This window comes from Schistocerca nitens, chromosome 8 (genome assembly GCF_023898315.1).
Source record: "Schistocerca nitens isolate TAMUIC-IGC-003100 chromosome 8, iqSchNite1.1, whole genome shotgun sequence".
Taxonomy (NCBI): Eukaryota; Metazoa; Arthropoda; class Insecta; order Orthoptera; family Acrididae; genus Schistocerca; species Schistocerca nitens.
The window spans coordinates 121,976,908-122,003,395 of NC_064621.1; the positions used below are offsets into that span (position 1 = coordinate 121,976,908).

Genomic DNA, 26,488 nt, shown 5'->3' on the forward strand with positions numbered 1-26,488 from the left:
TTTTCAATCAGTTGCTGTTTTATGATTCTGTCGCAGTTTCAACTGCTTTAGAATGTTAGTGACACGAACATTTACGATCTCTGCTGTGTTTTGGCAAAAGAAGCAGATTTGAACATGGCAACAAGAGAACTTAACGTATTACTCACAACTTGCCAAACACAATGTCTCTCTAAATAAAAATAAAGGTTATGGTAAGTCTGGAGAAAATAAATCACAGCTTCTGTTAAAATTTTAATGGAATCCTATACCCCAGCACGTGTTTAATAATGAATGACGTGGATTCACACTGGCCAAAGAATTTCATTTCTGTATCTCAATGATCTGAGAAATATGAAAACATTTAAATTTGCAAAATCTAGCCAACTACCTACAATGGTCTAAACAGATTACCAATATATCTGACAAACCGAAAGATATTTGTGGTGAAAAGTATGATCCCTCATTCTGTATAGGGATGGGAAATAAAAAATGGCAGGTTAATTACCGAGGTACAGAAATAAAATCCGTTGCCCAGTTTAAGTTGATATCATTCATTCAAAACACACTGGCATATAGGATTTTGCCAAAATTTCAATGGAAGTTGTAATTTATTTTTTTATTTTTTTATCACCACCTTTATTTTTCTTCAGGGACATGTTATCAGTGATGAGTTTTGAGTAATACATAAGGTTCCTTATTGCCACATTCAAATTGCTTTTTTCGCCAAAACAGCAGAATTCATAAATATTCATGTCACAAACATTCTAATGCAGTTAAACTTGCCAATAGAATCATTAAACACCCAACTGATGGAAAGACACGTCAATATTTTATGAAAATAACATTAGTGGTATAAAAATAAAGTGAAACTTCCTCACATGTTATTCCACACCCACAATAATTCTTGTTACAACAGCTATTGATGGTGCAAAAATATTACATCATTATTGAAAAATCTGTAATGATTTGAATATTGTGGTAAATGTGGAAGTTTCGCATATTAATCATATGATTCAGTGCTCTCCTCGTTGCATACCAACATTTGCCATCATCATCTTCCAACATCAGAAACTGTTTACGAGATACGAGGAATTTTACGAACATTTTATTCTGGCTGTTTTGCTGGCAGGAGAGTTTGGAACGAAGCGTTTTATATACGATCCATTTTCTTGAGACTGGTAAGAGACAATAATATCCTCCAAAGTTCAAGGAAAAATTTAATACGTTAGCTAAATTTGATATGCAGCAACATATGAGCTAACATGCACCAAACGAAAATTCATAGCAACCTCTATTCCTCACTGCACACTTTCTGAAATTCTTGCAATAGCTTACTTAATTCTAAAATATCACAGTAAATCTCACCTTTAATATAATGATAGGCAATTCCTCATAAAGCTGACAAATGAAGCTACAAGATGTGCAAGAATAGACTTTTTTACCGAATAGTTCCTTTACAATCATTTGAGAAGGAACACGTGACTGTCAGCAGACACGTGATGTTCTGTTTGGTCTCAAGGTTTAACTAACATTTGTCTTGAGTTCTCACTCTGTAGGCTGACGTCAGTCGCCAAACAGGACTTCTGATTGGGCAGCGCAGATAGTATGCAGGGAATCCAACTAGGCTTCACAAGAAAAATAGCAGCAAACCTATGGTGGGAAACACACACGGCTCCTTGCAGGGCAGCTGGCCAGCAGACATCAGAGCTCTCAAGGGTCCGTCGCATGAGCTGGCAAGTGAGACGAGCTTTCACCTGGCAAGCACCAAGTGGTGTCACCCCATTTTGCACGAAAGTAGCATTGTGGACACAGTTGCATTCTTGCAAAGCTAGAATCACGTGTTGCACAAGGAGGTCCTTATAATGTGCAGAGAGAAAAAATGGATCGTGAATTAATATGCTTCTGAAATCACACCACACAGTCACATAATCTGAGTGCAGTGGATGTTCCTGCATAACATGTGGTAGAGTAGAATCCCATATGCGACAGCTCTGTGCATTCACAGCACTGTGTGAAGTCAAATGTGCCTCATCCATTCAAAGAATATTCCCCGTCCACGTGCCATCCATTTTCCCATGTGCCAAAAAACAAAGAGCAAAGTCATGGCATTTGTAGCCTGTCTTGGGGATTCATTTGGTACGCACTCTGTGCTCCAAAACCTTTTGAATAGCTGACCACGGAGAGTCAATTCCCATGACAGTTTGAGCACTGACTGCAGGTATGTGCTGCACAGTTGCCTATAGCTATAGCAACTTCATCAACAACAGCCATGGGAATGGGCGACCCCTCTCTCTTCCTGTAGTCCAGTCAAATGTTGCACAAAAAATGCTTGAAGTGGAAAGTTCTGATCCAATTGCAGAACATGAATCTGAAGCTGTTCAACAAAATGCATACATGAGAATTAGTATTAAAAAAAAAAAAAAAAAAAAATTAAAAAAAAAATTGTGGTTTTCAGCTTATGACTTGCAAGGCATGCTATTTACATGGTTTTATAGTAAAATAAAGAGGAGAAAACTACCTATGATTTATGTCTCCAACATTGTTTTGTACGTTGTATAGTTTCCACACCAGGGAAATAAATTATTTCATCTTTCAATGTGTTTACCTGGAAACTGTAAAAGAAACCCTTCAGTGTGTCCTTTGCAGCCACGAACTCAAATGTGCCCCAATCTGTCTCTCTCTGTACTTACGGTTGCGCCCCACTCCAAATTGCCGCCGCTTATCTTTTACCTAGTAAACCAGGGAGGCTCTTCTTAGTGTCCTCGAATTCCCCCATGTATTAGATCATGCGAGGGGGAGAGGGGGGCATGGTCTTCATGCCTACATACCTTACAGTCTTCAGTTCCCCAGTTCGTTTACATTCACTGCCACGGTAGCGCAACGTTTCTCTCTGCAATAGCATGAAGTTGTGTTTTCCACACGTTTTTGTTGAGATATATCATGACAATTCTATTGTAATATCCAGTGTATGTGTTTTATTTGTGAAAAAGATTTGAATGAGGGCGCAGTGAAAGCAGTGAAGGAAACAGAGTATAAACATTATGTGATTCCAGCAAAAAAAGAAATGATACAAAAGATACTGTTTTGGGGAGAAGTAAAACATCTGTTAGACTACAATTCTCATGTCAAAAAGTTACATAAATGAAACAATGATAGCTGCACACGGAAGTAAGCTTCTGAACAAAGCACATCTTCAAGAAAACTGAGAGCATCCTCTCACTACCTTTATTTCAAAACACATTATTTTGTGTGTGGAACAGATTATTTGTGAATATTATGCAAGGTCACAACAATGACTGCCTTCTCACAAACATAATTTGGTGCATCTGGTGACGAAGATAGAGATGATAGGTACAGTTACAAAAGAGGCAGCTACATGGTGATGACTTCAGTGTAGGACTTAACAGGATCCAGCCGGTAACAGACATGGTGGCTGCTGACTGTCAATACCACAATAAATATTTAAAGAAAACTCTGTCCTAGTACAACCAATGTTGAATGGGTGGTGGTGGGGAGAATAAGGCTGGTCCTCATGCTGGAGAGCTCGAGGGAGCTGTGAATGACATTTTCACTTTTATGAAAAACATATGAAGGACTGTCAATTTTCATTTGACGAGCTATTGACTCAGATAGAGTGTAACTACATTCCTTTAAAAAAAAACTGTATGCAACTTCTATTGGAGTGATAGAGGGAAGTTGTTGTCATATCAAAGATCAAACAGAATACAATAATATGCTTAAGACTATTGGTCATAAGATTTTGACAGATGCATGGTACATCGAAAAACATTCATCAGAAAAGGACGAACATCTTCAATCAGTTGAGACAACAGCTGATGTAATTCTTGAAGAAATACTGTCAGCATTATACCATGGATGACCATCCTCCTCCAGACTTTTTCTGGGACAAAAATGAATGCCTTGTTCCAAAGGTTCTCAAGGTCTTCTTAGAAACACTAATAGACAAGAAGAAGCGGGGGAACACCAACAAGTGCTAAAAAAATTTTTTTGCTGTACAGGTCATGAAAACAGATTGATGATGTGTCATCTTTGATATTCTAAATCTGTTATTCCGAAGCTCTTTGTCTCAAAGTGTCAGCAATCATGAGACCATCGCTGCAAATAGACCCAACAACTTTCCATCAACTTGTTCATGACAAAGTAGATTTTAACACACACACACTGAATGGATATAATATTTCCATGCAGTTGGGAAAATACATTTGACAGCCCCTAGAAATGCTATTGCTCCAAATCAAAGAACTGTCCGAGTAAAGAGAACAATATCAGCTTAACTAGTTGCTGAGATGGGAATAGCTTCCTTAAAACACTTTGAGAAAGCAAGTTCTCTTGACTTAATGAATATCAACACTGAAGATCTCAACAGCTATTTGTTTCACCCGATACTACCACAGGTGCAGATCTGATTTGGCTTTATCACGCCCTCTTTGGCTTTATAGTAATTGGGAAGACGTGCCCGAGGTTCCAGGATGGAGTGATTTCATAGAGCAAATCATGAGTGGTCTCCTTTTGACACAACTTATGCTGCTTGTCTGCCATTTATAAATAATCCAGTATCTGATGACATTACCATATATACAGCTTTACACATTTCCACAAATCGATGAATCAACAAGCACCTTTGACCAGCTTCTATGTCCAAAGGCAAAATTTATTGTAGCTTGCTATCAAGGAGCTACCAATTTTGATAATATCATTAGAATAGATGGAATTCATGTGCCAATGACATTCTTGAAGGCTGTAGGCTACTTAATGGATGGTAGTTGGTTGAAAGAGCTGTTCAATATACCCACTGCACTCGGCAGAGAAAATCCTGACAGAACATTCCTATTCTAGAGACATTAGAACATGTGAATTAGCGCATGTAACCCTGGCAAAAATTATCTTTGAGACAATGATTTAGCCCCAGCTCTTCAATGAAAACTTGCAGAAGTGATGGAGACAGGTCACTGATTTTGTTAGCACACAAAAAAAGAGATTGTAGAGGAATCAGCAACAAAGTTTTCTGCACTGCTCCAGCTAACTGCGGTGCTACTTCGAATTTATTGACTCAATACTTTGACATGGTTATGCCTGTTAAGCTATTCATTGAAGCTAAAACAGCAGGGAAGTGGAACCTCCATCTCCAAGTTACCTACCAAGTGCTCCCGTACTTCCGTGCTAGTGGACACTTTTTGTATGCCAGATGTTGCCACCTCTACCTACAAGACATGCACAGCTTGAAAGGTAAAATGAGCACCCAGGAATATGAAACTCATGGATGGGAGGTTCATAGTACAAAGGAGCAGAAAATTCTGGTGTGGAACACAGACTGACATGACCACTGAGCAGTCCCTAGTAGGGATTCAACTAACTCATGGCTGTGGCATTAGAAAAGTACCTTCTGGAGGTGGAGTAAGGAATGACTCCCCCCCCCCCCCAAAATATATATAAATAATAAATAAATAAAATATATTTGCGAGGAAATGGAGATGGTGCGTGAAGCAGCATTCACTAGTTCAGAACAACACGTGCACATGAGGGAATCATAGATTTAAAATTATACCAGTGATTTAAAAAAAATTATGGAGTGGTTTATGCAACACTATCCTTTCCTCACATCACAAACATCTTATCTCTTACCCCTGCTATTGTAGGAGACACCGCCATCAACTGTCACGTGGCCAAGGACACTGGATTTCACCCAATTGATAGAATTGTGGGTGGCAACTTTTAGACTGTTAAATTCTACAGAAAGGAGAAAGTTTTGCCACCCGCTGTGCAATCAAAATAAGTGATTAAACCATCCCCACCAATCCTACAAATATTTTTCGAAGAATCATAATTATTAATTAACCTCATGAAGAACTTCAAGAGTTCTTAAAACACAAACTGTGTCCTTACCCACTGTCACCTTTAGATGAAAAGAAACTAAGTCTGCTTTATACAAAGCTTTCACACCAGCTGCACAGATAGATGGAGGATACTTGCTGCACAGTGCCTTGCAAACCAATCTCGTCAATTTGTGAAAGTTATGTTTCGTTTATTAAGTCCAAGTACAAGGATAGTGCTGTAGTCTTTGATGGTTACCCCCAAGAAAGCATTAAATATGCTGAGTGAGCAAAAAGATCATGCAAACAGATGTCAGTAGATTTCATGCTCAACGAAAAATTCCTAGGCAATCTAAAAACAAAAACAGTCTCATTTCAATATTGAAGGGCAACTTTACAGCAGCTGGCATTCACACAAAGCTGGCACATGAGGATAAGGATACACTTCTTGTAACCATAGCATTGGATTTCATGCAACAACGTAAGTTTGCAGTAGTTGTGGGCAAAGATGTACATTTTCTCGTGATCATGATTGGTGGTCGTTGGAGTGTACATTCAAATGCACATCATCTGAAAATAGGCAAAGGGATAGTTTCACAAAACACTTTTTTCTACACACTGTCAACCAGAACAATCCACCAGTGACAACATATTGTTTCTCATGCCATGAGAGGATGTGATGTAACTTCAGCTTTGTGCAAAGTAGGGAAAAAGAAGTTTCTCCAAACCCTCAAGAAAAAGCCTATTCTAACTACAACCATCAAAAGTCTTGAAAATCCTACAACACATGCTGAAGTTGTAACTAACACAGGCCTTATACCTTTTCATTGCACTGTCCAAATTGACTGACAAGGGAGGCATGTCAATGAACAAATTGAGGCATAAACGTTACCTTAGGTCTGCACACAGAACAATAACACATTTGGCGTCCCAAACTCCTACCAAGGCTGTAGCACAGCAAAACTAGCTGAGAGTATTCTTTCAAGTACAACAATGTCTTGGAAGTTAAGAAGATACTGGGCAATGGGGTCCAAAGAAAGCAAAAGGTGGTCTGTAGCCAGTACCAATGCTACAGTCGCCTACACCTGAAGCAGTTTTAAAACATTTCTTGTAAAGGCATGAAGACCTGTCAGCCCGACTGTGGATACAAAAAAGCAGGCCTCAACTGTTCCAATATCTGCGTGAACTACGAGAATAGCTGCACTGACACACCCATTGCAGAAACAGAAGAAGCAGCAGAGGATGACCCAACATTCCCAGATTACTTGAAGCTGACAATGCCTAAATAATTCTATTTTGCTTTATTTCTTCACTCACTATTTGTGTGTTCAAATTAAGTTTCTCAATAGGTACTGCTTTCATATCTGTTCAATAAATTGTCAAGTACATTATAATCACATTATTCAAGGTAATATGGGTGAAAAGATGCACAAATAATCGAAAAACTCAAAAAATCAAGATCTTTTCAAACATGTTCAGGACAATATCTACTGGGCGGGTAGTAGCAACAGCGGCTGATGTCTCTGTGTGCTCACGTGTAGCTTGGCTCAGTCGTCTTCCACTGCCTGTCTGGCTTAGCATCCGCTCCTGGCCCTAATGGCCGGCAACCCATGCTGCTGGCCCTTTGTGTGCCCAACGTGCATGCCTTTTTTAAGACGTGTGAATAATTCATAAACTGGATAATCTGTATATGATTAATCAGGAGAGGAGTACAATGTATCTGAAATTAATCACTGATTATCTGTTTTCAGCACAGAAGAACTGGAAGGCTGCCCTGAAGAAATTGTGGAACCTGTGTCTAAGAGGGCTCCATATTAGTACTTAAATACATATAAATTGTACAGAAATTCACTTCTTATTAACATTTACAGAATGGTTATCTGCATAAAACAAAAAATATATATTAATGGTGTTTTTGCTATTTTCCAAACATTACAGATTTCCCCAATATTTCAACACTCCTGCTTGGAAACCATATGAAGTGAGAGACAAATTGTACGTAATTTTCTACTCTACTTTGCTACAGGACCAGTTTGTGTAAATAGCTTGCTTTGCAAGTTATAAGCTGAAAACCATTTTAAAAAATCTTATTTTTAGTGGTTTTTGGTGCTTTCTCGTACATGGAGAGAAAATTTTTGTTGGATGCCTCCACATTCAACTTCAGCATACCAAAAAACAATAAATAAATCACCAAATAAAGTTAAAGCAGAACTTTTCACTTCAAACTACCATTTTACTTGCCTACTGCTGCAGCAACTAATTCACTTTTTCTTTAAATTATTTGATCGTATTCTTTAGCCCATTTATTGACATGGAGCCAATTCACAGCTGTTCCTGTTGACAATGCATCGCACCTATTGCAGCCGTTCTGGTAAATCAACTTCATCAGTAGTCCGCAGCCGTTGTGTTCTGTATGGGAAACATCAACCTTCTTAACCCTTTAAACCAACAGTCACTTCACTAATGAAATCAACACATATCGCCAAGTAATAAACAGCATAATGACATCGGATCAGGAAATATTACACATTCAGACAGCTTACAGCATCATATTTTCACCTGGTAGCAGAAAGTATGATTTATTTTTTCAGCATACTCTACAAGCACACCGGTTAATGAACCTACCTATGTGTTTCAGCATCCCGTGATGTACACAGCCCACACCTCAGCACTCTGAATACTATCAGTTTAAATATAACTACCCAGTATTTTTGATTTGTCAATGCGTACTTGGTATCCATGCACTGACTATCATACTTTGATGCTTGAAGCTTTAAGTACACTTTAGCAACATACACTATGTGATCAAAAGTATCCGAACACCCCCAAAAACATATGTTTTTCAAACTAGGTGCATTGTGCTCCCACCTACTGCCAGGGACTACATATCAGCGACCTCAGTAGTCATTAGACATCATGGAAGAGCAGAATGGGGCGCTCCGTGGAACTCACGGACTTCGAACGTGGTCAGGTGATTGGTTGTCACTTGTGTCATACGTCTGCACACGAGATACTCCTAAACATCCCTAGGTCCACTGTTTCCGATGTGATGGTGAAGTGGAAACATGAAGGGACATGTACAGCACTGACCTCGTCTGTTGACTGACAGAGACTGCCGACAGTTGAAGGAGGTCATAATGTGTAATAGGCAGACATCTATCCAGACCATCACACAGGAATTCCAAACTGCAAAAGGATCCACTGCACATACTATGACAGTTAGGTGGGAGGTGAGAAAACTTGGATTTCATGGTCGAGCGGCTGCTCATAAGCCACACATCACGCCAGTAAATGCCAAATGACACCTCGCTTGGTGTAAGGAGTGTAAACATTGGATGACTGAACAGTAGAAAAACGTAATGTGGATGACGAATCACGGTACACAATGCGGCGGTCCATTGGCAGGGTGTGTGTATGGGGAATGCCCAGTGAACATCATCTGCCAATGTCTGTAGTGCCAACAGTAAAATTCAGAGGCGGTGGTGTTATGGTGTGGTCATGTTCTTCACGGGGGAGGGGGGGGGCATGCACCCCTTGTTGTTTTGCATGGCACTATCATAGTACATGCCTACATTGATGTTTTAAGCACCTTCTTGCACTGTTGAAGAGCAATTCGAGGTTGGCAATTGCATCTTTCAACACAATCAAGCACCTGTTCATGATGCACGGCCTGTGGCGGAATGGTTACACAACAATAACATCCCTGTAATGGACTGGCCAGCACAGAATCCTGACCTGAATCCAATAGAACACCTTTGAGATTATTTTGGAACGCTGACTTCATGCCAGGCCTCACCAACCGACATCGATTCCTCTCACAGTGCAGCACTCCATGAAGAATGGGCTGCCATTCCCCAAGAAATCTTCCAGCACCTGATTGAACATATGCCTGCGAGAGTGGAAGTTGTCATCAAGACTAAGGGTGGGCCAAAACCATATTGAATTCCAGCATTACCAATAGAGGGTGCCACGAACTTTTAAGTCATTTTCAGCCAGGTGTCTGGATACTTTTGGTCACATAGTGTATCTATCTAAAAAGTAGACTACAATCATGTCACTTCCTTCACAAGTTTCTAATCTGGAATTATTTACAGTTGATAATCAAAATTAAGATTATTTTTTCATAATTAATAACTATTTCTTTTTCTTCTTATTGAATAGTTAGTTTGTGTAGTCTACTTTCCTTCACACTATCCTGAAACATCCCAAAAAATGTCAGACCTCTAGCCCAAATAGATTTCTTGTGCATAAAATAACCATGTCAGAAAATTTAATTCAGTGTTATATTTGATCTGCGTCTCAGTATCTAACACACCTAACCTCACAGTTTTGAATCCAACTAACACTGTTTTCAGCTGGCATTCCCACATCAAATGTTTGAAATGCTGATTCACATTTTGCGTCTTCCTATGTAAGCACCATGATGAAAGTACTGTCATGTAGACCCCTTTTTATGGGCATAATTGCTTCCAACACTTCAAATGGAGGGAGTGATGCTGAACATAAACGTCACCAGTTGCAAGTGCATTCCTGCATCCACATCATGGATGTACACCATTGTCACAAAGTCCATGCTGTGGATTATCTGTGGAAGTTTTATGGAAGAAGGTAGCCCAAACAGCTCTCCTTGTGGTCTCTATCAGCTTGACTCCTCCTTTTGGCTAAACCATATCAGAGCTGCAGCTTTTCCACCTTTCCTTAGTGTGATGACCACGACAACCTATAGATTTGTTATCACTGAGTTCTTTCCCATCATGAAGTTCCACAATTATATGCCCAGCAACTTCTGCACTTGTCCAATAATCTCTAGCTCTTCAATTTATACAGTATTTTAATGAGGCATATTTTCCAACACATTTGCAAACCACTTTGATTCTCCATCTCCAAGGTACTTCACATTATGTACACCATAAGTCTCTTTTGACCTTTATAAGATTCTGAGAACTCCCTTTGATTCCCTCCCATCAACGTAACAAGAAAAATTCCTTGTTGCTTCCTCTGAAGCCATGGCATTAAAAATTCGATGTTCATCACATTTACATTTCCTAGGCATGTTTTGGTGATGAATGCCATTCAATGATAGGTGACCAAACTACTGTGTAATGGTCCATCAAAGGCTGCAGCTATGTCTATTTCACCTCCATTGCACATCAGTGCCTCCCACTGCTTTCAACATATACAGAACACTCACTTGACTAAGGCTGTCAAAAGTACACATACTTCTCAAATTTTTGAGGTTGTGGCAAATCCACGCCAGCACCTTATATTTGAGCTGCTCTTCTGTCCTTCCCAATATACTCCATTCCATCACTAGTCTATTATTTTAATTATAAACTCATCCTTTGCATAATCCATATGAACACCCAGTTTATTTACTCCATTAGTTACTCCATAGGAATCACAGAACACTAAGCTTACTGGCAACACCTTTCCAGCCTTTAATATTTACAATTTTAATACCACCACTTGCACAGAGTAAACACGAAGCAACATTCTCTAAAAGCTTACAAAAATGCTCCATTCTCTTAGGAATCTTACTCTGGATACACAAATATTTGAGTTTCTGTCTGTAAGTGCTTGGAAGTACCAAACCCACTTTTCGGAGGCATAAGTGCTATTGAGAATGACAAAACAGCAACAACTCAAACTACAGAAAAGCATATAACAAAATAACAATCAAAAACTAAAGATACAAAAACAGAACACACATGAGCATTGTAAAGTGTATTTCTTAAAAGAGCTGCCTACTCTTACAACTGTTGTATAGTATATATGAAGGTTGGAACTTAAATAACGGCAACTATTTATTCCCAACCAATACCAAAGAGTTACATGTATACACCTGTTACTGTCCTTCAAAGTTGTTACCAGTGTTGTGTAGAACCGCTGCCAGCGATGTAGAAGGCGTAGTATACCGTTAGCAGAGCCTGTTCTGCTGATGGTGCTACTGGAGCGGTCTACTGCCTGTCGAATCTCTGGAACAGTTCTGAAGTGAATGCCACGAAGTGGTCCCTTCATCTTCAGAATCAAATCAAAGTCATAAGGACTTAAGTCCAGGGAGTATGGTGGATGCTACAGTACTTCCCAGTCCCATCGACCAAAAAGAGTAGCCACACCTTGCGCTGTAAGCGCCCGCGCATTGTGCAAAGTGATGGGTGGGTTGCACAGAAAGTGTCACCGCTTCTTTTGCAAAGCTGGTGGCAGGTGATGCTCCAAAAACGAACAGTAATACAGTGCACTGACAGTCTGCCATGGAGGAAAGTAATGTGTTAGGATAACACAATCACAGTCGTACACGAGAATCACTATAACTTTAGACCCCTCCATTGGCACCATCAACAGAACAGGCTCCACTAACGGTGTACTACGCCTTCCACATCACTGGCTATGAGTTCTACATAACACTGGTGACTACTTTGAAGGACAGTAACAGGTGCAAACATGTAACTCTTTTGTATCGGTTGTGAATAAACAGTTGCCACTATTTAAGATCGAACCCTCATATTTCTCAAATGGGTGTCTAATGATAACATCTGGCGTGAGAAAACAGCAGAAAGACGCATGTGACTGTACATCAAGAGATCCTGCAGTTGCTTTTTGCAGAAAAACCAAATTTCCAATGTCGAGTTCAATTCATTTAACTCCAATTTTGTTCAAAAATCTCTAACCTTTGATGGAAGATCAAAAACAAGAAATCGATTCTTTGAAGCAGATTCACCAGTAAGTGACCTTAAGGTGCCAATAAAACTGGTCGCCCCTCAGATTTCTAACGTGTTGTTTTTCACTCGTGTTGTTATACTGATGTATCTGCCTGTGGTATAGTGGTGAACATTGTGCACTGTAGACGCAAAGTCACGAATTCGTGTCCATTCACTCCTTGATTTTTTAAGCCTCACTTCATCAGTCTGCTGAAAGTATCAGTCTAGCGAAATCTCAAAGATAATTTAATTCTCTTCTACTTATTAGTAGCAGCGAAAACTTCCAGAAACATCTCCATGAAAGAGCTTGTAGTTGCATCACAATCAGAACAGTTTATGCTCAAGAGTTTCAGTGCCATGCAGCAGCTATCAGCCACCTGATGTCAGCCAGCATCTGCCCAAGTAATCACGAAATGGCATACATTGGGCATATTTCTGTTCTCGCAACAACAAGCATTAAGTTGTTTATTATTGTAGTTTTATGATCTGCTGCACAAAATAACTTCGATAAATCGATTAAACACTATGCAATAACACAACAAGCATAGGCTGCTATGAGTGTATCAAGTTCTATTAAGTCTTGCGGTTACATATTGGTTTTCGCATACATTAATGTTGAGAATGCAAATAGTTTGGATTAAGCACAGAAGCGTCGAGTTGACAGGCACACAAAAAAGAAAAAGAAAACTTGCTAGCTTTCAGAAGCAATCATTTTTCAAGCTAGAGCGAGCGCACAAACACACACACACACACACACACACACACACACACACACACACACACACAGTGCCAGCCTGACGACACATCATTTACACCTAATCAAACAGTCAGAAACAGTCTTAACGTTTGTGACATATTGTTCACTTTGTATTTAATAGTGCAGTGAAGGTAGCAGAGGCTGCTCGAAACATTAATATCATGTGTGGGGTGAGTGCTACCAGACAAATCATCTTGCATAAGTAAGTCTCCATAATTGACACGTGATGACTGACCATTTAACCTTAGTGCATACGCAGTCAGTAGGTAAGGATCACAAGTCTGCTGCAGGAGTACTGCATGCTCTAATTCAAAGCAACAGAAATGAAATGGGTGACTATAACTGCATTTTTGTTTGAACATCAGTTTGCTCATTGGCGCCTCCTGTTTAATACTGTTGTGATGCCTTTACTTCCACTTCTTTATTTTTTTCTTTAAGAAATTAATGGCTGAACCCTAACAAAAGACATCTCCCTGAGCAAAGACAGTGCAAACACATGGGGGCACAGAAGATTGCTGAGCACTACGAACTCTCCACAGATGTGTGTCTATCCCAGTTGACATTTGCACCTTAAACTGAAGCACCTTTCGGTTATAGTGCACGAAAAACATTTGATAAAACTGTACCAAGTGTTGCTACTACATGATCTCACACACTGCTGATGACATAAACAAAAGTACCCGTGAGTTAGTTTGGGAAGTCATCCCTTCCTCACTTACTCTTCTGAGCTCGTACCTCCAAATGTTTACCTTTCCCACTCCTTATTGTAAACAGTCAAAATTTCTTTCTGGACAAAAATGTGCTTCAAATCTGGTTTCATGACATCTGTAACTCCAAACCAGTGGTTGTTTTTACTGTTACGGAACCCAATCTACTTGAGCATTGTCAGACACTTTTAGAGAATGTGAAAGAATACATTGTTGATGTTTAAATTTATCTCTTATTTTAACTGGTGTGTTCAATAAAATAACAGAAAGTAACTCATAAAATATGCACTGTGCTAACACAAATGAGTTAAACTTACCACAATGACCTTATGACAGAATCTACTTAAATAAAACGAAGCATCTGTAACACGAGCATGCCTAAAGCAACATGAATTAGTACAATATTACCCACTTTGGACTTTGAAATGCTCTGTGTTTACGTGCTGTCCAACGTCATATTCAGGGACAAAGGAAATGTGGCAAGTTGGAGTACACACATAAAGAAACCCAGTAATTGTTCAGCACCATTATGTCACCTAAAGGAGTGAAAGGTATTATCAAGGGTGCAGTATCACAAGTTGTTTGCGCTCATACAATGGGGTACCAAAAGTAGTGATAAGACTAATTATGGAGAAGTTTTCTTATGATTTCCTTATGGATTTTTGATTTGACTGACTGTTGCTCTGGCACAGGAAAGGTGAAAGTGGACCTCTATCAAGACTGGAACCAAGAGCCAACACACCCTTCACTTCAAACCACAATCCTGTTGCCTTAGAGCTAGCAAAAAGTTGTGGCATTCATCTCCCTCTTACTGCCACAGATAAACTGCAGAGTAAACGATCAATTGCAGTTTCTGCAGAGATGACTTTCCAGAATTAAAAACTGTAAATTGATAACCCATATCACATTTTAAGGAAAAATCATTCAGATTATTCAATGGACGTGAAAAGACAATATTGAGTGAATTTAGCAGGATAATTCTTGCCATCCAAGAAGTAACACTACCAGCACCAGGCTGGTAAACATATTCTACATTGTAGACGGGTTTTAGACATATTACCTGCAAGGAGAATGCACTTCCAGAGTCAAAGTGTTTCTTTAGCAGGCTCAGAAGTGAGTAAAACTTGCGTCTGAAATGTGCAGCCACCGAGGGCCGGAATACCAAGAGTTCTCAGCCAATGCATTTTATTTCCATTCTTCTTACTACGTTTGCAACTACAGCACAATTACTAATAATTAAGGTACAGGAAATGTAGCATCTATTTTTGCAAAAATTAGTATCTATTATTTTTTTGGAATTCGCACTAATGCTACACGAGTGAAGACAAACAAAGCCCAAGTTCTTTGAAATTTGATGTTAAAAACGTGCCAATTGTGAACTTTTTGACGGGAATGTTTGCTTTTGTAAAAACTTTCCCCTGCTAGAGACAGAATTGACAAGATACTTAGTGTAGAAGCAGAACCGAAAGTAACTCTCTTCAAATGTTAGGGGAAGAACTTTGGTGCTGATAAAACACTTAACAGATTTTGTTTTCCAATCACTACAGTGCAAAATGCGGACATTATATAGTGGCAGAAAGTTGCAAGCGTAAACAAACTAGAATTTTGACCACAAGAGGGGAGAGAAGCAGTGCGTAGAAACAAGTCCCATCACCCTCTCGGAGGGCAGCAGCCTACACCCATGTTCAGCAAAAGGAGAGCTGACACACTGTCACAAGTATCGCCAATCAATTATGTTGTTGTAAGGATTGTAATCGAAATCCACGATAAACCAGGATTAGCCACTTTCCCTGTTACAAAATAAGAAAAGGAAACAAAGATCAATGCACAACACAAAGCATTCAGGAACCAGTACCACGCAACTGCTTTCTGAGGCCCAATCTCTTGTGGTATTCGATGCAACTACAGACAGATGTTGTGGGTGAGCATGAGCTCATGAATGCACGCGCATGTGCGTGCTTACTTTAGAAGACCTTTTGACCAGAAGTTCATGTTTAGCAGTCATTTTTCGTGCCTGTCTGCAAGATAGCAACTCCTCTACGCAATGTGTAGCAATCTATCCTTCACATAAAAGTTTACATTCTTCTTTGTTACAAAATGCTACATCTCAAGGCTGAGTACTACACTGTGTTACCATTGTGAACCTTTAATATACCATTCAACCGCCCACAATGGGTATTGCAGCAGAGCACTGAGTATATTGTAGTGCCTCGAGAATTTTGGGATAAATTCTAGAAACACTTGGGTCTCCACCATCTCGAACACCCGATATTTTAATGCCAAGGGTGGGAGAGCATTTTTACTGCACCACACATGTCTGTGTGTGCACAAAGGACAGCTGTCATGAGGAGCTAGGAGCTGTGTCAGACGAGCGGCCCCGACAAGTGGTTACAAGCAGTGCCCTAGAAGTTACATCAAAAAGTCAAAGAGTATCTGGATAAGTTCCATGGTGTTAGATGTCATGAGGATTGTTAAATAGACAGATGAAGAGTGTGTTATATAGAAAGCCTTACTTTATGTCTTGATTCTGCATGTGGCAGAATGTAGAATATAGAGCTGGTTAGTAATATTCCCCTTAACCTGATAAGAGTCTTCGGAGAAGAATTATACAGAGAGAGCAACGTAGCTGATAACCCAAAGAGGAGGATCGGCTCCACGCACAATGTCTAAGTCAACTGGAAGAGACGTGTGAGTTGTGCAACCCAACACCACACTGTTGCTTGTTGTCCAAGAAAGCGTTAGAATATTAATACGTCGTCGCGTTTGTACACTTTTTATTTCGGAAAGGTACATTTTTTTATATTTTTATGCAGAAAATAAAGCTAATTGAAACTACCTCTGATAATATAGTTCACTTGGATACAATTTGCTATGAAATAGTGTCTATTAGATAATTTTGCATTTTACATGTTGTTGTTGTTGTTGTTGTTGTTGTTGTTGTTGTGGTCTTCAGTCCTGAGACTGGTTTGATGCAGCTCTCCATGCTACTCTATCCTGTGCAAGCTTCTTCATCTCCCAGTACCTACTGCAACCTACATCCTTCTGAATCTGCTTAGTGTATTCATCTCTTGGTCTCCCTCTACGATTTTTACCCTCCACGCTGCCCTCCAATGCTAAATTTGTGATCCCTTGATGCCTCAAAACATGTCTTACAAACCGATCCCTTCTTCTAGTCAAGTTGTGCCACAAACTTCTCTTCTCCCCAATCCTATTCAATACCTCCTCATTAGTTACGTGATCTACCCACCTTATCTTCAGCATTCTTCTGTAGCACCACATTTCGAAAGCTTCTATTCTCTTCTTGTCCAAACTAGTTATCGTCCATGTTTCACTTCCATACATGGCTACACTCCATACAAATACTTTCAGAAACGACTTCCTGACACTTAAATCTATACTCGACATTAACAAATTTCTCTTCTTCAGAAACGATTTCCTTGCCATTGCCAGTCTACATTTTATATCCTCTACTTCGACCATCATCAGTTATTTTACTCCCTAAATAGCAAAACTCCTTTACTACTTTAAGTGTCTCATTTCCTAATTTAATTCCCTCAGCATCACCCGATTTAATTTGACTACATTCCATTATCCTCGTTTTGCTTTTGCTGATGTTCATCTTATATCCTCCTTTCAAGACACTGTCCATTCCGTTCAACTGCTCTTCCAAGTCCTTTGCTGTCTCTGACAGAATTACAATGTCATCGGCGAACCTCAAAGTTTTTACTTCTTCTCCATGAATTTTAATACCTACTCCAAATTTTTCTTTTGTTTCCTTTACTGCTTGCTCAATATACAGATTGAATAACATCGGGGAGAGGCTACAACCCTGTCTCACTCCTTTCCCAACCACTGCTTCCCTTTCATGCCCTTGACTCTTATAACTGCCACCTGGTTTCTGTACAAATTGTAAATAGCCTTTCGCTCCCTGTATTTTACCCCTGCAACCTTCAGAATTTGAAAGAGAGTATTCCAGTTAACATTGTCAAAAGCTTTCTCTAAGTCTACAAATGCTAGAAACGTAGGTTTGCCTTTTCTTAATCTTTCTTCTAAGATAAGTCGTAAGGTTAGTATTGCCTCACGTGTTCCAACATTTCTACGGAATCCAAACTGATCTTCCCCGAGGTCCGCTTCTACCAGTTTTTCCATTCGTCTGTACATGTAGAGGCAGAATTTACATTCACAAGATGTGAATTTTTCTGGTTCCTACTAATAACCTTCAGCTTCACCAACTGCAAATTAAATATCATAGATCAATAAATGTCTAAATTATTTTTATTTTTCTCTCTTCAGCACAGTGAAAACTAAAAAGCTCATTCATCAGAAGTGATTCACAGTTCATAGTTTGTGAAGTATCTTTTCATTCATTCATATTCCTTTGTTTTGGGGATAGTAGCAATGTTCTTAAAAAAAAAAAAAAAACAACTTTTCTATGTGTATAATACACAAGAATATGAATAAAAAGACAGTATTGATGGCAAAACATGAACATCCACAAAGATACTTCACAAACTATGAATAACAGTAAGTTCCAAATAAAGGAAGGCTTCAGTTACAGCTTCTCCTAACATGAAAGGAAAATCAGTTATCAGAGCATGGAATGAGATAACCTGACAATAATGTCTAGATTAAGTCAGTCATCCTTAAGCGAAACTGTCATTTAGTCTATAAATAGTGAAAGAATATCAAGTACCCTCATAATTATTGCAACAGAACAATTGTTCATCTTAGTCAGTAAGAGAGAAAAGTGCCTATTGTTAAGAGCTTTTCAACTTGCAGTACACTTAAGACACATGAACCTAAGATAACAATAGGTTCACCGAGCTGAGTGTGTCAATTTTCTATGCTGTGCCTCAATCGGTGCACATGATTTCATACAAACTATACCTCTAGGCTACCATAATATTCAGTGAGAAGGTGTAACGCAAGAGCACAGGTGGACATATGATTCTGGAATACACAGTGACTAGCCATATGCTGCTGATCATGACATCTTAACTATCATTACTTTAAAAGCAGTTATTGTTAGCCAGATTACAACCCTGATTGTGAAAGAATTGGTTAAATGCGTATGAAGGTGTGAACTCCTTTGCCCCTAACACAACACAGTCCAATTAAAAGCCAGTTAATCACAGTAAAATGCCCTACGATTGCATCTCCGCCAACGACAATTTCTTTCACTGCAGGCTGTCACCTTGCAGAGGCAGTAAACAAGAGTTACAGTTTGTCACACCGTAATGCTTAAGCAACATTCACTGCGTTCACATATGCAAAATCCAATAAACAAATAAAAAATTACAGTTGATAAACACACAAATAGCAGCCTACGTTATTTTGTATTACTGCATGGTGTTCACTCAGCTTATTGATAATATTTTGTGCAACAGAAAATTAAGCTATAATAATAAACAATTTTAAGCTTGCCAAAGTGAGAGCATAAACATGCACTATGTTGCAATTATCTTGTCAGATGCAAGCTTGTCTCACGCAGCCGCAGACTTCTGCATGGCAGGAACTCTTAAGAGTAAACTGTTCTCACCTTGACACAGACACAAACTACTTCATAAAAATGTTTCTGGAAGACCATGTTATTACTGATGGGTTAGAAAGAGAAACACATTACCTTTGAAGTATCTTTCATCAGACATATTTTTAGCAGACAAACAAAATGTGATTTAAAAAAAAAAAAGGAGTAGACACGAACTCTCAACTTTGCATCTTCTTTGCACAAAGTTTACCATTAAATCCTGAGTGGACGCTGCACTATAGCAGATAGGATGGAAGATAACACTTCTTCCAGAAACTTCCAAGTCTTACTGTATTGCTAAATTGACCACATGACAGGACTTAAAAGACTTTTCGACAGCCAATCTGCAGCCAGATTCTATGTCAAAGTCCATACAGATGTTCCCATTTCAAATTGCTGACACTGTCAAAACTACCACAATAACTGGGGGAGGAAAGGTAATGCAAAACTGTATAAAGCTGCTGCACTACAGCAGCAATCTTTGTGCAAATGTATCCTCCTCCTCTGTCACCTCCCTCCCCAACCACCACCATTCATTTTGAAGTGAAAAACTGGAACAGAATGTCACATCAATCACTCACATCCACCTTTGTTATGGAAGTCACAATGATTTCTTTACAAGAAATGAAATCCTTAACTATCACTTGTGGGAAAATATCTTGTATAATTATTTTTATAGCAGTTTATTTTGCTTCAGAAAAATCTTGGTCTGCTACAGTAGCTGATGCAATGAGCCTCCACAAATCTGCTTGATCACAACACTACAGGCAGCAAGAAACATGCAGTTCATGAGCAGATGTAATTGCCGCAGAAAATCAAGCAGTAACTGATATTCCCCTCATTACTCAATAGTGTTCAGGTCTTAAGAAAATTAATATCATTTAACAAGGGCTTAATAAACCACTCACTGGGCACATCCATCCCAAAATGATGTTAGTTGCATTCCATCACCATTCACCCAAGCTACAAAAAATTCTATATCCAGCCAGAAGCCAGTCTCCCCCCCCCCCCCAAAAAAAAAAAAAACCACACACACACACACACACACACACACACACACAGAGAGAGAGAGAGAGAGAGAGAGAGAGAGAGAGAGAGAGAGAGAGATTCAAAAAATAAAGATTAGGTTATAATCCATCATGTTCTTTTCAACGCAACTATCAGGGAATTTGCCTTTAATGAACTAGGGAAGCCACAGAAATGCTAAATCTGGATGGTTGAAGTAGGATTTGAGTGTATCGCTCTCAAATGTGACTCTAGTGCACCACCAATTCCCTACCTAGCTCTGTAGAAAAATGTTAACATTAGTGCAATTTTCAAACCACCTAACACACCCACGTGCCACTAGTCTGACCTGTAAGAATGTCTGCTTGTCCCTGAGTAACCTATGGAGTCATGCACTGGCTTTTACGAGGGGGAGTCACATGAAAACCTCTAAAGCTTAATTAAGAACTACCCTACAGGTGGCAGCAAACTACAGACAAGTGAAATGCGGGCACAACACCAGTTCAAAATGGCTGCGATGTTTGCTACAGACTCTGAGGAAGAACAGCATTCTGTCATACTTTTCTGAGGAGTGAAGGTGTGGAATACATTCAAATCTATCAGTGAACAAAGATCCAGTATGGTAGGCATGTCTATCACTGCAATGATTATGTGAGTGGAGTAGATGGTTCAGAAATGACATGACTTCTGTGACATATGCTCAGTATCCAAGTCAGGTGCGACACACCCAAGTCTACCAAAGCAGTTGAAGCAATGAGGATGGAAAGTTGCTGTGAGACAGTGGATGAACTAGCTGCAAATCTGAATATTAGTCATGGCTCAGCACATTACATCATTCATGAAGTGCTTAGCAAATGTCTGCAAGATTGATGCCAGTGCATCTCACTCCAGAACTGAAAGAGCAATGTGTTTACATCTGTAAAGAACTTCTGCAGAGCACTGAAGGAGGATGTGATGGGAGGAAAGAAATTTCGTTCTGATGAACTGCAGCAGGCAGTGCACAAGTGGCTGCGCACACAATCTAAAGATTTCTGGCCCCCTCCTCCCCAGAGTAATCTGTGCACTTCCTACACAATGGAGCAAGTGTATTGATAACTGGGATACTGTTGAGAAGTGACTCCTTGTGTTCCACTTTCGTTCAATAAAAATTTAAAAAGTAGTTAAGGTTCTCATTTGACTTTCCCTCATAAAATTACAAGAACTTACACATTTAAAATGCATAGTACTTACTCATTATATTGTAACAGAAATATGTCTTAGCGACTCATCTGAAAGTATCAAAACATTTAGAAAGTAGGTTCACATAACTTTCTTCAATGAAAAGAAGTCCTTACAATGTACACAACATGTATGCACAAATGAATGTCTGTAACATTTATACATTAAAAAAAATATTTTAAGTAAATGGGAAAATACATACCATCCCAGGTGGTGGTCTCTGTTGCGGGCCCTGTGGATGAGGTCCTTGAGGTGGAGGGCCTGGCCGGGGTGGACCTGAAATGTGCTCCAGGATCAGAGGCGCAAAAGGACCAACAACAGATAACAACAGATTGTATGTAATATTTCCAACTTGATCAATCAGTAACCAGTATATGACGTGGGTAGTTAGTTCAGTTTCGTTCTTCGCATATCCTATGGATCATGACTACAACGTCTCTCTATCATATGAACTGGGTCAAGGCTAGAATTTTAATACTTTCTCAGCGAAACCTATAGCAATATGTGGACTATTTAGATGATTCCGAACTGCTAGAGGTGATGGCCATGTGTGTGAGGTGTGCTTGCTTGTGTGAATGAATGTGTGTGTTCCTCAACTTAAGGAGGCTTTGGCCAAAAGCTATGTGTAGATGTCTTTTTGTTGTGACTGCTTACAACTAAACATGTCAAAGAAATGTATCTTTTCCTCATATTGTAGATTTCACAGTTACATTGATTAGAGTAGGAGGGAGAGGAGTGGTTCATAGGCAATGACTATGTGAATACATTAACCCTGCTGTTATCTTCATATCAGTAAGGCCAGGAAAGGAGATTTTGTTTTCATCTGCTTCCTTGGCTACAGGAAAACCTTTGACTGTGTCGTCTGCGAAAAGTTGTGGCAGGTGCTTGCAGAGTTCGGTGTTCCACCCAACTTGATAGCATTGATCAAACGTCTATACAATAACCACTTCGCCGTTGTAAAGACAAGTGCTGGCATGTCTGATTCCTTCAGAGTACCAACAGGTGTGAGATAGGGTTGTGTCCTATCCCCACAACTGTACAACATCTATGCAGAACATGTCATTCAGAAAGCTCTTGACAGTTGGACCAAAGGCATCTCAATTAGTGGGAGAACTATCGACAACCTCCATTTTGCTGATAACATTGTGCTTTTAGCCAACAGCGAAAACGAACTTGCTGAGCTACTAACAAGAATGAACGACATTAGTCTAGCATATATAGATTAGAAATCAACCTCAGCAAGTCCAAACTCATGATAATTGATCGTGAAGAACAGATCCAGCTCACAGATCGATTAAAGGAACTGGAAGTCATGCATTCCTTCATCTATCTTGGGTCAACCATCTGCAGCACGGGAAGTTGTGAAGATGAGACAAGATGACGGATCACGCTATGAAGCAGCTCACCAAGATCTGGCAGAGCAGAGCAATAACAAATAGCAAAGATCTGGCTAGTTGAAACACTCGTGTTTTGTGTCTTCTTTTACAGTTACGAAACATGGACACTCAAGGCCAGAGAAAACACAGCACATTGACACGTTTCAGCTTTGGTGCTGGAGTAGGATGCTACGCATTAACTGCACCAAAAGAAGAACGAATGTGTCCATTATTGAACAACTCGATATCTCCTGATGGCTTTTTTTTTCCCCCCGAGACACTGAAAAAATTCTCCAATTCATTGGCCATATTGTGAGAAGAGATGGAGAAAATCTAGAGAAAATAATCTTGCAAGGAAAGATCGAGGGCACAAGACCAAGAGGAAGAGCAGCGAGCAGATGGATAGATCAAATCAAGATCTCCGATCTACCCCTTCAGCAGCCACTAAGAGAAGCTGGCAACCATCTGGGATGGAGATGATTGGTTCATGGTGTCACAACACTCAGCAATGAGCACGACTACTTATGATGATGATGGGAACAAGTTTATAAACCAACGAGCTCTCCAGCTAATAAAGAAATGTATGACGAAATAAAAGAAATTATTCTGATAGTTCAAGGAGACGACGAAAATTTAATTGTGATGTGGGACTGGAATTTGGTAGTTGGAAAAGGAAGAGAAGGAAAAATTTTAGGCGAATATGGACTGGGGGAAAGGAATGAAAGAGGAAGCCACCTAGTAAGATTTTGCACAGAGTATAATTTAATCATAGTTAACACTTGTTTTAAGAATCATGAAAGAGGGCTGTCCACAAGGTAGAGACCTGGAAGCACCAGAAGGTTTCAGATGGATTATATAATGGTAAGACAGAGATTTCAGAACCACATTTTAAATTTTAAGACATTTCCATGGGCAGATGTTGACTCTGACTATGATTTATTGGTTATGAACTGTACATTAAAACTACATGAATTGCTATAAGGCAGGAAATTAAGGAGATGGGCCCTTGATAAACTTAAAGAACCAGAGGTTGTTCAAGAGTTTCAGAGGGAGCATTAGAGAATGACTGACTAGAACAAGGGAAAGGAATACAGTACAAGAAGAATGGGAAGCTTTGAGAGATGAAATAATGTATGCAGCAGAGGATCAAATACTTACAAAGACGAGGCGTAGTAGAAATCTGTGGGTAACACAAGAGATATTGAATTTATCTGATGAAAGGAGAACATATAAAAATGCAGTAAATGGAGCAGGGAAAAGGGAATACAAATGTCTAAAAGTGAGTCTGACAAAGTGCAAAATGGCTAAGCAGGACTGGCTAGAGGATAAATGTATGGATTTCGAGGAATAATTCACAAGGGGAAAGATAGATACCACTTACAGTAAAATTAAAGAGGCCACTGGAGAGAAAACAGCAGCAGCTATAAGAATATCAAGAGCTTGGATGGGACACAAGTCCCAAGCAAAGAAGGGAAAGCTGAAAGGAGTATACAGAGGGTCTATACAGAGAGGATTAACTTGAACACACTATTACAGAAATGGAAGAGGACACAGACGAATATGAGATATCATACCATGAGAAGAATCTGACAGAGCACTGAAAGACTCAAGTCGAAACAAGACTCCATGAGCAGACATCATCATCATCATCAGAACCACAGATAGTCTTGGGAGAATCTGTCCTGACATTTGATGCGCAAGATGTATGAGACAGGCGAAATATCCTCAGACTTCGACAAGAATAGAATAATTCCAATTCCCAAGAAAGTAGGTGCTGACAGGTGTGAATATTACCAAACTATCTGTACAATAAGTTATTGTTGGAAAATACTAACACAAATTCTTTACAGAAGAATGAAAAATTTGGTAGAAGCCGACCCCAAGGAAGATTAATTTGGATCCTAGAGAAATGTAGGGACACGTGAAGCGATACTGACCCTACAACTTACTTTAGACAATAGGTTAAGGAAAGGCAAATCTACGTTTACAGCATTTGTATACTTGGAGAAAGCTGTTGGTGATTTTGATTAAACTCTCTTTGAAATTATGCATGTAGCACGGGTAAAATACAGGTAGTGAAAGGGTACTTACAACTTTTACAGAAACCAGCTGACAGCTGTAAGAGTCAAAGGGGCATGAAAGGGAAGCAATGGTTGAGAAAAGAGTGAGATAGGGTTGTAGACAATTGCTGATGTTATTCAATCCGCACACTGAGCAAGCAGTAAAGGAAACCAGAGAGAAATTTGTAGTAGAAATTAAAGTTCGGGGAGAATAAATAAAAGGTTTGAGGTTTGACAGTGACATAATTCAAATGGAGGCAACAAAAGACATAGAAGAGCAGTTGAATGGAATGGACAGTGTCTTGAAAGGGGGATATAAGATGAACTTCAACGAAAACAGGATAGGAATAATGGAACAAAGTAGAATTAAATCAGACGATGCCGAGGGAATCAGATTAGGAAACTAGTTGATAGTTTTGCTATTTGGGCAGCAAAATAACTGAATGACAGAAGTAGAGAACATTTAGAATGTAGAATGGCAATGACAAAAAAAGTGTTTCTGAAGAAGAGAGATTTGTTACAATGAATAGATGAGTTAGGAACTCTTTTCATAAAGTATTTGTATGGAATATAGCCATGTACGAAAGTGAAACTTGTATGATACACAGTTCAGACGAGAGAATAGAAGCTTTTGAAATGTGGTGCCACAGAGCAATGCTGAATGTAAGATTTCTTTCAGAAGAACAGTAGGAAGCAACTGGAACTTAGACCATTTTTCACAAACTAGAAGAGCTAACACTGTCAAACTGATTATAACAGTATATCTAAAAACAAAGATGATGTGACTTACCAAACGAAAGTGTTGGCAGGTCGATAGACACACAAACAGACACAAACATACACACAAAATTCAAGCTTTCGCAACCAATGGTTGCTTCGTCAGGAAAGAGGGAAGGAGAGGGGAAGATGAAAGGATGTGGGTTTTAAGGGAGAGGGTAAGGAGTCATTCCAATCCCAGGAGCGGAAAGACTTACCTTAGGGGGGAAAAAGGACAGGCGCGCCCACACACACACACACACACACACACACACACACACACATATATATATATATATATATATATATATATATCATCCGCACATACACAGACACAAGCAGACATTTGTAAAAGCTTTTGCCTTTACAAATGTCTGCTTGTGTCTGTGTATGTGCGGATGGATGTGTGTGTGTGTGTGTGTGTGAGAGAGAGTGTATACCTGTCCTTTTCTCCCCCTAAGGTACGTCTTTCCGCTCCCGGGATTGGAATGACTCCTTCCCCTCTCCCTTAAAACCCACATCCTTTCATCTTCCCCTCTCCTTCCCTCTTTCCTGACAAAGCAACCGTTGGTTG

At 39.5% G+C, this 26,488-nt stretch overlaps 1 protein-coding gene across 8 annotated transcripts in view; it reads right to left on the bottom strand.

Annotated features, from left to right (window-relative positions):
- LOC126199299 (cleavage and polyadenylation specificity factor subunit 6) overlaps positions 1-26,488 on the bottom strand; it is a 181,654-nt gene that overhangs the window by 77,891 nt on the left and 77,275 nt on the right. For 6 of the 8 annotated variants that reach the window (XM_049936125.1, XM_049936131.1, XM_049936132.1 and 3 more), the window contains exon 5: positions 21,925-21,998. In XM_049936125.1, coding sequence (XP_049792082.1) covers positions 21,925-21,998 — 74 coding nt within the window. The remainder of the gene's footprint in view (positions 1-21,924; positions 21,999-26,488) is intronic. The other 2 variants (XM_049936130.1, XM_049936128.1) reach the window with 1 other exon arrangement.